We start from the raw sequence: 17,210 nt of genomic DNA on the forward strand, positions 1-17,210 counted from the left end.
TAAAATATCTGAGGGGAGCAGGGGAAAAGCTCAGTATTAAAGTATAGGGCTTCCCCACCTGAGGCCCCTGTTTGACTCACTTGGAAATGCTTATGGTAGAGCTGAATCATGGTCTGATCTTTCATCAAGATAAATGACTTTTTTTTTCTTTCTCCCCAGAGCACTGCTCACCTCTGGTTTATGATCATGCTGGGGATTGAACTAGGGACCTTTGGTGCCTCAGGCATTAAAGTCTTTTTGCATAATTACTATGCTATCTCCCTAGCCCAGATAAATGAATCTCTTTAAAACATGTTTGGAGTAGGGCACCAAAGTAAAAATCTCTGGGTGGAGGGTGAGGGTAGATGTTCAGCTTCACTGGGAAAAAGAGACCCAGACCTTTAGTGGTAGAAATGGTGTTATTACACACTCTTATTAACTTATAGTTTCACAAATCATTATTTAATAAGTATGAGAGGGGAAAATGGATCAAATGTCTCAAACTTTTTGATGCATAGACCACAGCTCTGAGTAATATGTTCCTTCAGTCTAAGCACTTAAGACTTCAAATTGGTTGGAGCCAGGTGTTGACGCACCTGGTTGAGAGCACATGTTGCAATGCTCAAAGATCCAGGTTTGAGCTCTGGTCCCCACCCTCAGGGGGAAAACTTTCCAAGTGGTGAAGCAGTGCTGCAGGTGTCTCTCTGTATCTTTCCCTCTCTGTCTCCCCCTTCCTCTTGACCTCAGGCTATCTCTACCAAATAAAAATAAATAAATAAATAAAATAAAATAAAGACTTCAAATTGGTAATCAGATAGAATTTTTTTTTGGCCTCCAGGGCTATTGCTGGGGCTTGGTGCCTGCACTACGAATCCACTGCTCCTGGAGGCTATTTTTTCCTCTTTTGTTGCCCTTATTGTTTTATCATTGTTGTTATTATTATTGTTGTTATTATTGCTGTTATTGTTGTTGGATAGGACAGAGAGAAATCGAGAGAGGAGGGGAACACAGAGAGGGGAGAGAAAGATAGACACCTGAAGACCTGCTTCACCTCTTGTGAAGCAACCCCCTGCAGGTGGGGAGCTAGGGGCTCGAACTGGGATCCGTATGTAGCTTCTTGCGCTTTGTGCCATGTGCACTTAACCCGATGCGCTATTGCCTGACCCCCATCAGATTGAATTTTAACAGTGGACTCAAATTGTTAATACATTTCAAACAATGACTTGTTCTTTGAAATATTAAATCTCCTAAAAGCTTAGACCAGGGAGAATAGAAGCAACTGGTGGTGTTACTTTTGTTTTATTATTTTTTTAATTCTTAAAATTTTTTTTATTATCTTTATTTATTTATTGAATAAAGACTGTCAGAAATTGAGCAGAAGGGAGAGGTAGAGAGGGAAAGAGACAGAAAAACACCTGCAACCCTGCTTTACCACTCGCAAAGCTTTCCCCCTGCAAATGGGGACTGGGAGCTCGAACCTGGGTCCTTGCACATTGCAACATGTGTGCTCAACCAGGTATGCCACCACCCGGCCCCAATTTTATTTTATTTTTAAATATTTTATTTTTTTATTAATAAGACAGGAGGAGAGAAAAAAACCAGACAGCACTCTGGTACATGCACTGCTGGGAACTGAACTCAGGACATGCTTCTTGAGAGTCCAGTGCTTTATCTACTGCACTATCTCTCAGACCATTGATAATACTACTTTACAAGAAACAGGTATATGTAAATAGCGTAAAAGAACATAAATTATGGTGAGGTCTTGTATAATACAGCAAATCCTCACAATGGGATTTTTCAAAATTAACCTAATTGCCAAATAATTTATTTATAGCAGTAACTATTTATTGTCTTTTTAAACACAAAGACAGCAGGGACCTTCCCCTTTCTCTATAAAGCCCATATTTCTCCCAGGCCTGGAACCTCTAGGGTGGGGCTCACTTTCCTGCATGCTTCTCTCAAGTCATACCAACTCACACTGCATCTGCTGATCCCAGTCCATTCAATGCAACCAGTACCACCTCGGCATGTTTCACTTCAGACAGTGTCCAGAGACTTCAGGTGTGGAATGTCAACCCTTCAGCTTTATTACTCTGGTGAGACCTTTCCTAGCTCATAGGACTCCTTATTTCATTTCAGGTGGTGCACTTTTTTTTTTTTTGCCTCCAGGTTTATCGCTGGGGCTCAGTGTCAGCACTACGAATCCACTGCTCCTGAAGGCTATTTTTTCCCATTTTTGTTGCCCTTGTTCTAGTTGTTATTACTATTAGCTGTAGCTGTTGTTGTTGTTGGATAGGACAAAGAGAAATCGAGAGAGGAAGGGAAGACAGAGAGGAGGAGAGAAAGATAAGCAGTTGCAGACCTGCTTCACCGCTTGCAAATCGACCTCCTGCAGGTGGGGAGCTGGGGGGCTCCAACCAGGATCCTTATGCTGGTCCTTGCGCTTAACCCACTGTGCTACCGCCCAGCCCCCCAAGTGGTGCACTTTTTAACAAACCTCAAAAACTAGATATAGACCAGGTCCCATGAGCTAGGGCATATGTACATGTATCCATAACACCTTAAAGCAAAAGTGCACAGTAGTTTGCAGTGAGTCAATAAATGCAGCAAGCAAGTAGAAAGAACTAAAAAGACACCATAAAGTACTTAATGAAATAGTTTCTACTTAGACCTGCGTACCCTCCTCACTTACCTCCTATTACACATCCCTCAACCACTCCAAAGCTAATCTTGTCAAAGTAAGGACTACAAAAGCTGAATAAGGAAAAGACACTGGTATACTTTAATGATGACTCTTTAGTCATGACTAGGACATCCTATCACCTGGGGCCCTTGCCAGGGAGTTCTGGGATTCCCATACAGACATGATGGGCCTAGACTGCTTAACAGATCCCTCTTACCACTGTCACTGGCCATCTCCATCAGGAACAACATAATGGACTCCTTTGTGGACCCCAATAGGACCTTACCCTGAATGTGGATCAACAATTGTAGGGAATGTTCTATTCTCCAAAGGGAGGTTGGATAACATACTCTACCTACCACCCAAGGAAGATAGGTCCTGAAATTAGTGCAGCCTGGAATGGTCCTAGCTGTGACCACAGAATGGGAGCTCAGACCCACAGGGATGCAGAGGTTACACAGGCTCCTGTGCTGAATATAGTTCCCAGATCAAATAGATAGGGCTTACAGTTAACAACATTTATATACTTCTATATTCGGGAGCTGCTCTCTTCCCTGATCCAGCTTTCTAGTCCTTTTTCCAACTATGACACCATATCCCCAGACAACTTGGGTTCACCTGCATATCAGATTTCAGGCTCAGGCAAAAACTAGTTAAGTCATGGGCCCCATGGAATATATCTAAAATAGATTTACTAGCTTTTTCCAAAATGGAGACCCCAAATTTTCATCTGCAATGTTCTTGGTTTTAGGTTCATGATTAGTCAACAATTTGTTCTGCTTTAGATCTTAATGCTTTTTCAGCCACCCAGTTCCAGATGCTACCATGATGCCAACCTGACTTTCTTGGGCAGACAACCCCACCTGTGTCCTGGAGCCCCACCTTCCCAGACCCCTGGCCCACTAGGCAAAAAGATGGGTTAGAAGTATGGATCGAGCTGCCAATGCCCATGTTCAGTGGAAAAGCATTTACAGAAGCCAGATTTTCTACCTTTTGCACCCCATAATGATCGTGGGTCCATACTCCCAGAGAGATAAAGAATAGGAAAGCTTTTAAGGGAGGGGACTGAATACTGAGCCCTGGTGGAAGGAATTGAACCCCCCTTTAAAATTTTTTTTAAAATATTTTTTATTTTCCCTTTTGTTGCCTGTGTTGTTTTTATTATTGTAGTTATTATTGTTGTTATTTATGTCATTGTTGTTCAATAGGGCAGAGAGAAATGGAGAGAGGAGGGGAAGACAGAGAAGAGGAGAGAAAGACAGACACCTGCAGACCTGTTTCACTGCCTGTGAAGCGACTTCCCTGCAGGTGGGAAGCCAGGGCCTCAAACCAGGATCCTTATGCTGGTCCTTGCACTTTGTGCCACATGCGCTTAACCCGCTGCCCTACTGCCCGACTACCCTCCCTTTATTTTTAACCAGCGCACTCATCAGGTTCGGTTTATGGTTGTGCAAGGGATTAAACCTGGGACTTTAGAGCCTCAGGCTTGACAGTCTGTTTGCATAACCATTATGCTATCTACCCTTGCCCAATATTTCCATTTTATAAATAAAAAATTTTTTAAAAGTGTTTGAGTTGGGGAGGTGTCAGGGAGCAAATCTAGCACATTGAACATTCAATACATACTTTACCACTGACCCACATACCTGGTCCTCCATATGCAATATTCAAGGAAGCCTCTTTTATTGTTTTTAAAGCACTTGAGAGGACTTTTGTGGATCACACCACAAAATCTTATCTTTTTTAAAAAATATTTTTATTTATTTATTAATGAGAGGGATAGGAGGAGAGAGAGAAAGAGCCAGACATCACTCTGGTACATGTGCTGCTAGGGATTGAACTCAGGACCTCATCGTTGAGAATCCAACATTTAATCCACTGCACCACATCCTGGACCACCAAAATCTTGTCATAATAGAAAAAATGTTTGAAGGCATAAAAAGTGCTATGTGAGGGGCTAGGAGATGGCGCACCTGGTTAGGCACACACATCACAGTGTTCAAGGACTCAGGTTCAAGCCCCTGGTCCCCACCTGCAGGAGGAAAGCTTCAGGAGTGGTGCAGCAGGTGTCACTCTATCTCTTTGTCTCCTCCTCTCTCAATATCTGTCTCTATCCAATAATATATTTTTTAAAAAGTGCTATGTGTATGGAAAGATAATTTCATTCAAATCCTCAGAATCTGATAATTATCCAAAGTTATAGAAATAAACATGAAATTGTCACACCATTTTCTTTTTTGCCTCCAGGGTCATTGCTGGGGCTCAGTGTGTATTCTACTGCATTGCTTCCAGTGGTCTTTTATTTTTTTCCCTTTTGTTGACCTTTTTTATTGTTGTTGCAGTTGTTGTTGTTATTGATGTCGTCGTTGTTGGATAGGACAGAGAGAAATGGAGGAGGGGAAGACAAAAAGGAGGAGCGAGACACCTGTAGACCTGCTTAACCGCCTGTGAAGCGACTCCCTGTAGGTGGGGAGCCGGGGGCTCGAACCAGGATCCTTATGCCAGTCCTTGCACTTTGCACCACGTGCGCTTAACCCGCTGCACTACTGCCCAACTCCCTTTAATTTTCTTTTTGTAAGAAGATGAGACACGCACAGAGAGAGACACCTGCAGCACTGTCCTACTTCTTGTGAAGCTACCCCTTGCAAAAGTTCCCATGGGGGGGAGGGCTGGGAGGCTCAAACCTGAGTTGTCTTATGTGACATGTGCTTTCTAAGTGAGCTACTACCTAGCTTCCCGCCACACTGTTTTAAAACAGCAGTGTAAAATCAGAAAATGACTTTCCTAGTTACCTCTCATACTTGTGTTTCAGAAGAGGCAAATAGTAAATGCACACTGATGTCCCCAAAATCCACTTAAAATTTTTTTATTATCTTTATTTATTGGATAGTCAGAAATCGAGAGAGAAGGGGGAGACAGAGACACCCGCAGCCCTGCTTCACCATTTGCAAAGCTTTCCCCCCTGCAGGTGGTGACCAGGGGCTCAAACCTGGGTCCTTGCACACTGTAATATATGTGCACTCAACCAGGTGCGCCACCCCCTGGCCCCAGAAAAAATACTTTTATTTACTTATTATTGGATAGAGACAAAGAAACTGAGAGAGGAAGGAGGGAGGGAAAGAGACAAAGAGACATCTGCAGTCCTACTTCACCACCCATGAAGCTTTCCCCTACAGGTGGGGATCAGGGGCTCAAACCTGGGTCCTTCTTCATTGTAACATGTGCACTCAACCAGGTGTGCCACCACCTGGCCCCGCAAAATCCATACTTTAAAGACCTGGCCCCTCAAGGAACACTAAAAACCTTGTTCATTTAAATCACAAAGCGTTGCTATTATTATTATTATTTTTTTTACCAAGTGTCTAGTTTGAGTCACTATACTTTCTTTTAGGTGTGGACATGGGGAGAGGTTCATACTGCACAGCCTGGCTGTCCTCTGTTAGCATCTTACACTGGTGGTGAGAACTTTTTGGGACTGTCACCACAGCTTGAAATCAGGTAAGCTCAGAGGGCTCACGGAGTCAAATTCAGTAGGTGCAGAGTCAGGCTTATATTAAGACACTGAGAGGCAAATTAGATGACTCTTGAAATTTAAGTAACTACTCTAGCTATATCATTTCCTATAGTATATTTAACATGTTGCAAACCACTATAAAAATTAAACCAAACAAGCAAAATGGCTTTCTCTGTGGGTCATGGTCTTGAATTGTAGTCATCAGAGTTTTTAGTTTCTAAAACTACATTCTTTTCACAACAGTTCTTAGTGTTAATGCCAGCAGTTTCAAATGTAGATCAAAAAAGAAAACACACTATGGATATCTCAAGTGGTAGAGACCAGGATTTGCATGCCTGAGGTCACTGGTTAGATAGCTGGCAGCAGAATGTTAGAAATGATAGGTGCTCTGGGTTGTGTGACCGCCCCCATATACATCCCCCAGCCCTCAATAAACCTTTAACACACAGTGTGGAAGTTTCAAGTCAAGGGGTCAAATGTTTTCTTTTGGCCTTTTTTTAAAAAAAAAAAAAAAAAAAGAATATATTTATTCATGAGAAAGATAGGAGAGAAATAATCAGCCATCACTCTGGTACATGGTACATGTGCTGGCAGGGATCTAACTCAGGACTTCATGCTTGAGAATATAGTGCCTTAGCCATGCGGCTACGCTACCTCCCGGCCCACTCTTTTAGCCTTTTTGAGTCTCAGGTAAGGCCTCAAGTTTTCACTCTTCAAGTACTAAATTGGCACAGTGAATGTAAGTATTCAGAGCTACCACTAAGAAATCTTTAGATTTGGTTTCCTAAATTATTTTATGTATAGCATTCTTAAGAACTGGGGTCTTCCTTTTTAAACACTCATTCAAGAAAGAGCAAAGTAGTTCACTAAAGTTTTTTTCATTTTCTTTTAATTACTCTAAACACCTCCCATTCATCAGCAAAATCTCAATTTCTGACAATGGCAAAGGGCAGTCTTCTCAGGTAGAGCACCGAGTACGGAAAACCACAGCACATCCTGTTGTGTGCCCCAAATTCAAACTGTTCAACCAGCCTGGAAAAACTGTTAAGATAAACTCCATTTTTTTCTATTTCACGGAAAATACTGCAAAGCTCTTTCCAAATGTTTCCCCCCCTATACTGGATGAGAGAAACAGGGCATGTAGACAGATGACAGGAACAGAACTTTTTTCTACCAAAGGAAAAGGAGAAAGCATTTGGACTTCCCCCTACCTAGTTAAATATTTTACATTTCCACGTAACACAAATTGAAATACTTAAAGACTACTTTTTTGGGGGGAGGAGTCCTTGCCATTGTATATATGTTTTAAACATAAATATAATTTAAGTTTCTTAAAACTTAAATTATATTTATGGGGCAGAGGGAGAGATAACATAATGGTTATGCAAAGAGACTCTCATGCCTAAAGCTCCAAAGTCCCAGGTTCAATCCCCTGCACTACCATAAGCTAGAGCTGAGCAGTGCTCTGGTAAAGAAAGTTTCAGGGGCAGGGTAGACAACATAATGGTTATGCAAAGAGCCTCTCATGTCTGAGGCTCCAAAGTCCCAGGTTCAATCCCCTGTATCACCATAAGCCAGAGCTGAGCAGTGCTCTAGTAAAAAAATAAAGTTTCTTTCTCCATAATATCAGATGCTATTAAGCAATACAGATCAAAATATTTAAAATGTTTTTAATGTAGAAAGTTCTGGAATTTATATAGTGGCTGCTTTATCTATGTTTCCCTTCAACACAAGTCTTTGTCTATGTTAAGATTCAGGTTACTTGCAATATAGTGGCTAATGGCAGTAATTTGGCTGTCAAGTACTCAAAGTTGCAAATATGCTTCCCCAATTTCTTCTCTCAATCACCTCTTCCTTTTACCTGTGCTATAGCATATTCAATTTGAATTTTTATTTGAATTTGAGCTAGAAAGAAAGTCACCCTACAAATAAATATTCCAGGTACTAAACCTGATCTAGCAAGTAGCATGAAGTTGTTCATCCACTTTGCTACTAAAACTGAAATATTAAAATTAGAGCAAAGCTAAAAGGAAAAAGACAAAATACAGTTTACTTTGAAAAATCTGATTTTATTTTCTGAATCAAAAAGAAGTATATTCTTGTTAAATTTAGAATGTTTACTTTTCCATTGATCTCTCAAAATACTTTCCAGATATTAACAGTGCTCAGAACTGCATAAAAGTTTAGCATCCAATACCACATCTTAAAGAATAAAGTTTAAATGTACGACGTATTTCTAAGAAACCCTTCTCAAAAGTCACTGCATGGCAATTCTAATTTGAAAAGAAACTTAGTCATTATTAGGAATTTAAGTGACACTGGTTTTCAAAAGCTAAAAATCAGATCTCTTTTAAACAGAAAAAAAAATTAATTTCTGAGGGACTGATAGTTGACAACTCCAATTAAACAATACTTCTCCTACTCCCTGAAATCATGAAATGCATTATTTCACCTTGGAATAGGAATATTACAAAATGGAATTTTAAAATTATACTATATACATATATTAATACACCAGTTTAACTGTCATGTTTGCTAGCAGAATTATAAAATTAAAACCAAATTCTATACTCAAGAAACAAATGACAAATGTTCTCTCATTGTTTTATTAGAGTCTACCTTATCCTTTGTTTTCTATTTCTGTATCTTAGAATCATGACCAAAGATCAGGAGTCAGTCCATTTACCTCATTTACCTGAAATGAACAGATAATTATGTACTGGTCCTTTATTTGTTTCCTTTAACAAGCCAGCACTCACAAGATGGAGGAATTTATAAGAACATGATTTAGAGCACTTCAGAATTCCAGTGTGACTCTGACATCCACATGCCTAAAACCTAGGAGACATTATTCATAGGCTATTCGTTGTGTACTGAAGCATGTCCAGCATGCAGGCAAACTTTGTTCAAATCGAGGTAAAACAGACAAAAATACTTAATATTAACAGAAGCTGCATAATTAAAACTAACCTCTTGCTATTTATTTCACATAAATTGATTTTTTTAAGGTTTTCTCACAAAACACTGTCAATAATTAATTTCTCTACTTTTAGATTCCCCCTCCAAAACAGACTTCTTTTAAAATGATCAGTAAAAAATGTTTTGAAATGAAGAAAAGTAATTTTTCCAAGAATCTGCATTTTGTACTTGGTGTGATGCAATTTCATGTTACTTTATTTTTCAAATTTAGATAGAACTCAAGGATGAGTACTATTTGCTATTTTCTCAGGTACCAAGCAATACCTTTATTATGGTATTGATCTTTTCTGACATAGGCATTCACAAAATACCAACAACTCTTCTTTCAAGTGTTAAGATTTCGTTATTACTTTTTCAATTTAAATCTTGATTTTTTTTGCATTATTTTAAATAGTCAAATTTTACTCTACTTTCAGGTTTCAAATCATAACAAACAAAAAACTAATGAAAATTACTCAACTGGCAACAAGTCCCATATTTCAATGTTGCTTTTAAACCAACAATTAGAACATACTGCCAGCAATTATATCTACTTCTTTATTAAATAAGCACTGGCTAGTTATATAAAGTAATAATTTTCATGGATGGTACTTGGCACTGGGTTACCTTACTGCTTCTGAAGTAACAGAAGCACTTAGAAAATATCAGTCCGTAAAGCACTTCTTAGATCTGTAGTTTGAAAGGCAAAAGCATTTAAAAAATGTCATTTTCCACTGATAGATTCTAGGGAGTCCTGTACCAGCTAACATAGTTGATTTTAAAAAACGAATCCCTAAGTCACATGGCGATGGAACATTATACTTGCTTTTTGTACTATATGGAAAAAGCTCCAGGCACAACCTAAGTAGAATAAAATTTCCCAAATCAAAGTAATGTAAATAAGTTCATCTTATGTACCCCAGAGCAAAAAAGTTCAAAAATAAAAATAATAAAAAAAAAAGACACTCTTCCCCTTCATGCAAAATCCCACCAAGACACTTTAGTTCAGAGCCTAACATTTCTCTATAATGTTAATATGAGACATTTTAAGGTACAGAAAAAGCTGTAGCAGTTAACTGTTGAAAAATGCTAAAGGGTTCAGCTGCCCACCCTTACCACCCCCATCCCCAGTAATATATAAAAGCTGCTGTTAAAGTTTTTCTTTTCTTAGGCTAACAAAGGCATACCACCTAGTGTGCTAAATACTAAACTAGCAGCATTAGAGCAGTAAAGTGAAAATATGAAACCTACAGGAGAGACCTAAATGCCTACTTAAGAAGAAACAAAGCAGCAGACAGGACCCTTTGCCCTTTCATTTGTGTTTGTAGGGAAGTGGCTGAATTTAAGTCAGATTTACCCACATTAACAAAAATTTAACAAAGCTTCCCCAAGACATCAGAGAAAAATAAAAGAGAGAGAGAGAAAGAGAGAAAGAAATACCTGACCTTTCCAGTCAAAGGGCACAGAAAGACCCCCTCCATGTCATGGAGTTGAATGAGTTCAAAGATTGGTAATAAAGGAAAAAAGAGAAAGCGCTAGGGGTGTGATGGGAACAAGCTCTGAAGTTTATCGAACAGTCACACCAAGTTTCTCCAGCACACGGACACCCTTTTCTTGGTATTCTTGTCGGGTCATCCAAAAGTTGTCTTTGTCCTTCATGATATCTGCTAGCACTGCACCGCCCAGGAAGACCATGTGCTTTCTACGGGGTGGGTCTTCAATACGGATCTTAAATTTCTATTAAAAAAAAAAAGAGACGATAAAATGTTATACATTTTATGAAAATGATTCATTCATATATCCTCTTGCTAAGATCCTACATAATTTCTGTGGTTCAGGTAGGATGGCAGAATTTGGTTTCTGAAGTACAGTTTGCTCAAAATTCATGGTGAAGAAAGACATATCTATTCCATATGTGTTCAGAACAGTCCTGATTTATAAAGCTGTTGCCCCACCATTATTTACACATTCATCATTTAGACACTGATGATGTATGCGCCTAACCAGGTGCGCCACCACCTGATCCCTTAAAGTGTCTTGCTTTGAATGATAGATTCCATGATTCCTCTGCTGAGAAAGTCAAAGCACCAGTCCTGATTGTAGCAGTTTTCCCTTATCAAGTGAATGAATACACAGGCAAATCATTCTAGTTCTGAGTAAGCCTTTCTTTTTCAGAATTGTCTCAAATTCAAATGAAGTATTCTCAAAATAAATAAGGTCAAATATAGACAAAATAAATCAAAAGAATGTTGGAAAAAATGAACACACTAAAATTAAAGACAACTGGGAAAAGTTTTTTTCCCCTTTTGTTGCCCTTGTTTTATCATTGTTGTGGTTATTATAACTGCTGTTATGGGAAAAGTTTTATAGCCATTATTAACTTTCTAACAAGAATCCACTTCAATCTGTATAGTCAGTCAAATTCTGAAAGGGAAACCTTAGAATGACACAGCAGTTCTGAGTGTGTGCTATCACAATTGTGCAAAGACTATAATAATAACAATACTCAAAACAACATCATTCTAAATTGCCTTTACATCACTTAAGCAAACTGTAGGGATCCGACAACAGAAAAACATTAATTTCTTAAATCAATTTTGAGGTTTGCCTTACTGTTTTGTACCACTTTTTTTAAGTGGCACTAGCATACTTTTTCTGTAAAAGGCAGATAGAAATTACTAGATGCTATTCAGTCAGAATGCAGTCACAGATAAGATGTGACAAAAGGTAACACTATGTAGAGAGCAGACATGTTCCAAAGAAACATTAGAGGCCTGGCAGTGGCTCACCCAGTAAAGCATGTATGTTACAGTGTGCAAGGACTTAGGGTCGAGTCTGTAGAGTCTGTAGCCCCACCTGGACAGTAGGGGAACTTCTCCAGCTACCAAGCAGTGCCCTATCTATCTACCTACCTACCTATCTGTTCTTTCTCAACTTCTGTCTCTGTCTTAAATTATTATTTTTTTAAAGAAACATAATTTATAAAACCAGTCAGTTTTGGCACAGGGATGCAGTGTGCCATTTTCTGTCTAAGGGAAACTTAGTGAGTTCCTGAAGATGTGGCTGTCCTTCAGCTTTCTTTTTAAAATATTTATTTTATTACGAGAGAGAGAGAGAGAGAGAGAGAGCCAGAGAGAGCCAGAGAGCGCCAGAGCATCACTCTGGTACATGAAGAACTGGAGATCTAACCAGAAGACTCAGGTATGTGAATCTTCTGAGTTCTATCAGTTGAGCTACTCCTAGGCCACTCCCAGTTGATTTCTGTCTCTTTCACATCATCTTCCTCACTTAAAGGTTTGAAACAAAACTCTTGTTCTTCATTGCTGCTTCTCCCCCCCTTCTCCCTACAACTCCAGTCCTTCTGAAACTCATTTATTCAACTAGCTCATCTACCACTCTTCCTTGTCCAAGATACTTACAAATAGAAACTCAACATTTTGCTTTAAATGTTTCACTTATCTCAATCCAGACCTTTATTTTTAAGTTAATTGGAGTGTATGTGAGAGAACAGAGTATCACTTGGGCAAGTGCAGCACCAGGGGTCAAACTCAAGACCTCACACATACAAGGCATGGAGCCGTTTTCCTGGCTTTACTCAACAAGTTCTTTAATGCTGCTCAGCAATACAGACATCCCCACGCCCCCACCACCCAATTCTCCATTTCATGTCCCTTCGCTAGTTTAAATTTCTATCACCTCCCCCCTCTTCTATGAGACTTCTAAATTCTTTCTTTTAAAAAATGATTTATTTATTTTGGGTAGAGACAGAGAGAAAGTGAGAGGGAAAAGGAGAGACAGCAACAGCACTGCTTCACTTCTGAAACTTCCCCACTGCAGGTGAGGACAGGAGGCTTGAACCCAGGTGCTTGTGTACTGTAACATGTGTGCTCTACAAGGTGCACCACTGCCCCACCCCCTGTTCTTTCTATATCCACCTTCCTTCCTGATTCCCAGTACTTCCCTCTCTCAGCAGTCTATACTCTACACCTGACTTGATGATCCTTAAAAAAAAAAAAAAATCAGACACTATCATTTCTCTGCTCAAAATCCTTCCAAGACTTTAGATTTCATTAGGAACAAAGTTAAATTCTACAGTGGTTGAGCACGACGCCTCTCTACCACCTTTCTGGTCTGACCTCCCAGCTCTCCCTTACTCACTGTGCTCCAGCCCACCTAACCCACCCCTCCAGCCCTACCTACCCCACCCCCACTCCGGGACTTCTGCACTTGTTTCTGCCTTTCACCAGTTCCCCTAGATATTCACATGGCTGGCTCACTTCCTCATCCATGCAGGACAAAAGTTCTCTCACCAGAGAGGTTTCACCTGCTCACACTATAACAAGGAGCAAATTAGTGGCCCCATTACTACCATTCTCTAGACCCTAACTTTATTTTTCATCACAGTGCTTATTATTAATATTTACAGATAAACAGAAGCAGATATTTTGTTTTACTTAGCACTATTTTGCCCCCATTCCTAGGCACCCAGGAGTCAAGAAATAGTTGTTAAATAAATGGTCCCCTGACTGATTTTAAATTATATGTATAACTTAATAAAACCAGAAAATGAGTGAAATACTTGGACAATATGGCTCCTTTCCAATCTTTTAATTTGTTTACCCCACTGAATTCATTCTTAATTTAATTTTAATAATTTAAGTCACCTATGAAAGATGTAACAGTGTCTATTACAATGTAGAGTCCTTTATAATTTCATTACCTAAAACAGTTAAAATCAGTGATACAAAGTTGAGACCAAATGTGTCTAGGTTGAGTACACAGTATATAGTGAACTTGGCACAGATAAATTTGTAGGGAAAATGCCAAAGACCCATCAACTATTTACATACTAGTTTTTTTAAAAAAAAAAACTTCCTATTCTAAATAGCAGCAATTACCAATTAAAGTTGATTTTAAGAGCTACAACAGTTAATGGGAATGCAAAAGAACTGGATTCATAATTCTTACAATCTGATTGGGGAATTAAAATACATGTAAAAATGTGGTCTGGCAGGTTGCACAGTGGATAAAAGCACTGGATTCTCAAGCATCGTCAGTTAGACCTGTGGCATCAGATGTACCACATGGTTCTCTCTCTCTATCTCTCTCACTAAATAGCTCATTTATAGTAATGCTGCTGCTTTGCCATGTGCACAACCTAGTTTTCAAGCTTGGCTTCCCCACTATACTGGGAGAAGCTTTGATGCTGTGCTCTCTTTCATTCACCCTCTGACCCTCTCTACACCTGAAGAAGTCATCCAGAAATAGTTTTGGTGACAAGAAAAAAAGAATAAAAAAAGATATAGCCAAAAAATAATCTAGAATCAGAAATATAAGAAATATTGGGGCCCATCTAAGACTTTGCGCTGTAGGCTAATTACACATTCAAAGTTAGCAAAATCCTTCAATTGGGGTTCTTCCTATGTATTTAGAGGTACCCCAGATTTCAGAAGTCTGTTACAAGGTAAGCTAGAACTTTTGGCTCTGAAACCAGTCGCTCTCCACTTGCTGTCTACAGAGGTGACCAAGCATTACAACCATTTATCTGACTACACTATACATTTGTTTGGGAAGACTTCTTGCTCCCTCTGGTGGTTGTCTAGATTCACACATGTACTCCACAGGGATTAAGAAGTATGTCAACAATGGTAATAGTGATTAATACTTACAGAAAGTTTCTCCACATCTCCCTTTAAAACTCGTTCTAGGTAAAGCTGTTTAAGTTCTCGTTCCAACCTTGATGGCAGCCCAGGATACATAGTAGACCCTCCAGAAAGTACAATGTGCTTATAGAATTCAGATCTAGAAGGACACAATAGAGTAGGGTTGCAGATTAGCAAAACAGTGCTCTCAGAGTTACTATTCATGCCAGTCTCAGGGGGGTTGTTGGGAGAAGTTAAGTTACAGGGCTAAATGTTTACTATTACCAATGTTACTAGATAGTATATTTTATATAAAATATAGTTTTGATGAAAATACTTCTAAAGCACAGGACACACTTCTCCTGCCTACCCTCCCAAATGTTAACTGATGACCATGGTTTATACTACAAGGTCCTAGTGTTTGGACTGTGTTATCAGAGGGCTTCCTGGAGTTACTGAGACAGGGTTATTTAGTGAAATGAACTATAGTCTACTTTAATTCAAGATTCCATTTTTTTCCATTTGCTTTATATAGTTTTTCCCTTTGCTGCTTTATCTTGAGCTGTCCACTGTCCTCTGTGGTTTTGGTATATTTACTTCCTTTTGCAGTCCTTTCTTCCTTGGATATGTTGTTAGCTATTATAATCAAATTAATGTAATAGCCTAAGAGGGTCTGGGAACTCATAGTAAAGAAAGTTCAGGAGATGAATCACATTCATTTTGGCCTAACTGGCTTCCAGGTTTGGTTAATTTATTAGTGATTTAATACTGATTTATAAAATTACATGTCAACAGAAGTTCAATTCCATATTGTTTCCACCACAAGAGTTTTGAATTCCTGATCCTTCTAACTGTAAGCTACAGCAGCTTTCCTAATGTTGCAGATATGGGTTAACTATTATTTCTACAACTATCTGTCTATATTTATATGTAATTGCCTTTTTTCAAAAAAAGTTCCCATCTTCTTTTCCTTTCCAAGACACACATACATAACCCTATTACTACATCCAAATATCCTCTTTTTCCTCTTTTCTCTCTGGGTCCTGATGGAGTTGGGAGTTCAGAGCCCTCTTATCCTCTTCCTCCTATCACTTCTCCCCCACTGGGAGTATTTTTTTTTCCTTGCCTATTTCCGGGTTCTCAATAGTTCAAGGTACTGTAATTCTAGCTTCTAGATGAGTTGTGTTCAAGTGTAGAAATATGGCCAATATTGGGGGGGGGGATCAAACATGTGACAGAGCAAGAACATTTATATGTATGCTTTCAATATGCAAAACACAGAACAGATTTGAGTTGTTTATTTCCCATGCTTGTTCCGTAGTGAGGGTACAGAAACTGACCTCACTAATTTAGTAATGACATCAATAGGCATGTGCTTTTAAATGCAATAGCTCTGTTAATGGTCATTAAATCAAATGACAAAAACACATACATAGTCCCTACTATGAGAATGTGTCATGACTACAAAGTCTAGATAAGATCAGATTTTTTTTTTTTTTAACCAAAGCACTTCTCGGCTTTGGCTTATGGTGGTGAGGGGAACTGAACCTGGGACTTTGGAGACTCAAGCTCATATGAGTCTCTTTACATAACCATTATAATACCTATCCCAACCCAAGATCATTTTTTTTTATCATCTTCCACTACATTTACAGGTTATGAGCCATTCACTATTAATTTCTATTATTGTCCTGTTTTCTAGCTACTCCAGTAAAATCAATTAGGTGGTTATTCATGTAGAGATAAACAAGTAAGCAAACACCTGCTTTATAAAAAGCTGCTGAGAGGCCAGGCAGTGGAGCACCTGGTTAACCCGGGGTTCAAGCCCCTGGTCCCCACCTGCAGAGGGAAAACTTCACAAGTGGTGAAGCAAGGCTGCAGGTGTCTCTATCTCTCCCTCTCCCCTCAATTTCTTTGTCTCTATCCAATAATAAATGAATAATTAAAAAAAAACCTACTATAACAAAAAGCTATGGAGTGACTTCCTTAGTAAGTTGGGTGTATGACTCAAATTCTGTATGCAAGTAAAGTTCATACAACTTTTCATATATTAACATCACTAATGAGACATCACCACTGCATGCACTATCTGGAAAAGGCCATTATCACTCATATAGTATTTTAGCCAAAAATGCATAATCTGAATCTAATCATAAAAAACAAACGACAGGAACAAAAAAATCCATTCAAACCCAAATTGAGAAAAGTTCTCTAAAGCAGTTTGCCTGTCTCCTGCAAAGATATCAAGATGAATCAAGTTTGATGAACAAGAACTGGAGTTGGTGTGTTGCACCAAAGTAAGACTCAGGGGTGAGGGGAGGGTCCAGGTCCTGGAACATGATGGCAGAGGGGGACCTAGAGCGGACTGAACTGTTATGTAGAAAACTGGGAAATGTTATGTATGTACAAACTATTGTATTTTACTGTCAAC

General features: G+C 39.1%; 1 protein-coding gene across 1 annotated transcript in view; it reads right to left on the reverse strand.

Annotated features, from left to right (window-relative positions):
- Nucleotides 1-8,227: 8,227 nt before the first annotated feature.
- The window catches only part of ACTR2 (actin related protein 2), a 39,005-nt gene continuing 30,022 nt past the window's right edge, over nucleotides 8,228-17,210 (reverse strand). Inside the window, exons 8-9 of the mRNA XM_007539605.2 lie at nucleotides 14,807-14,939; nucleotides 8,228-10,874 (exon numbers count right to left, since the gene is read on the reverse strand). Of these exons, the coding sequence (XP_007539667.1) occupies nucleotides 10,704-10,874; nucleotides 14,807-14,939 (304 nt within the window). The 3' untranslated portion in view covers nucleotides 8,228-10,703. The remainder of the gene's footprint in view (nucleotides 10,875-14,806; nucleotides 14,940-17,210) is intronic.

Source organism: Erinaceus europaeus, chromosome 3, assembly GCF_950295315.1.
Source record: "Erinaceus europaeus chromosome 3, mEriEur2.1, whole genome shotgun sequence".
NCBI classification, from domain to species: Eukaryota; Metazoa; Chordata; class Mammalia; order Eulipotyphla; family Erinaceidae; genus Erinaceus; species Erinaceus europaeus.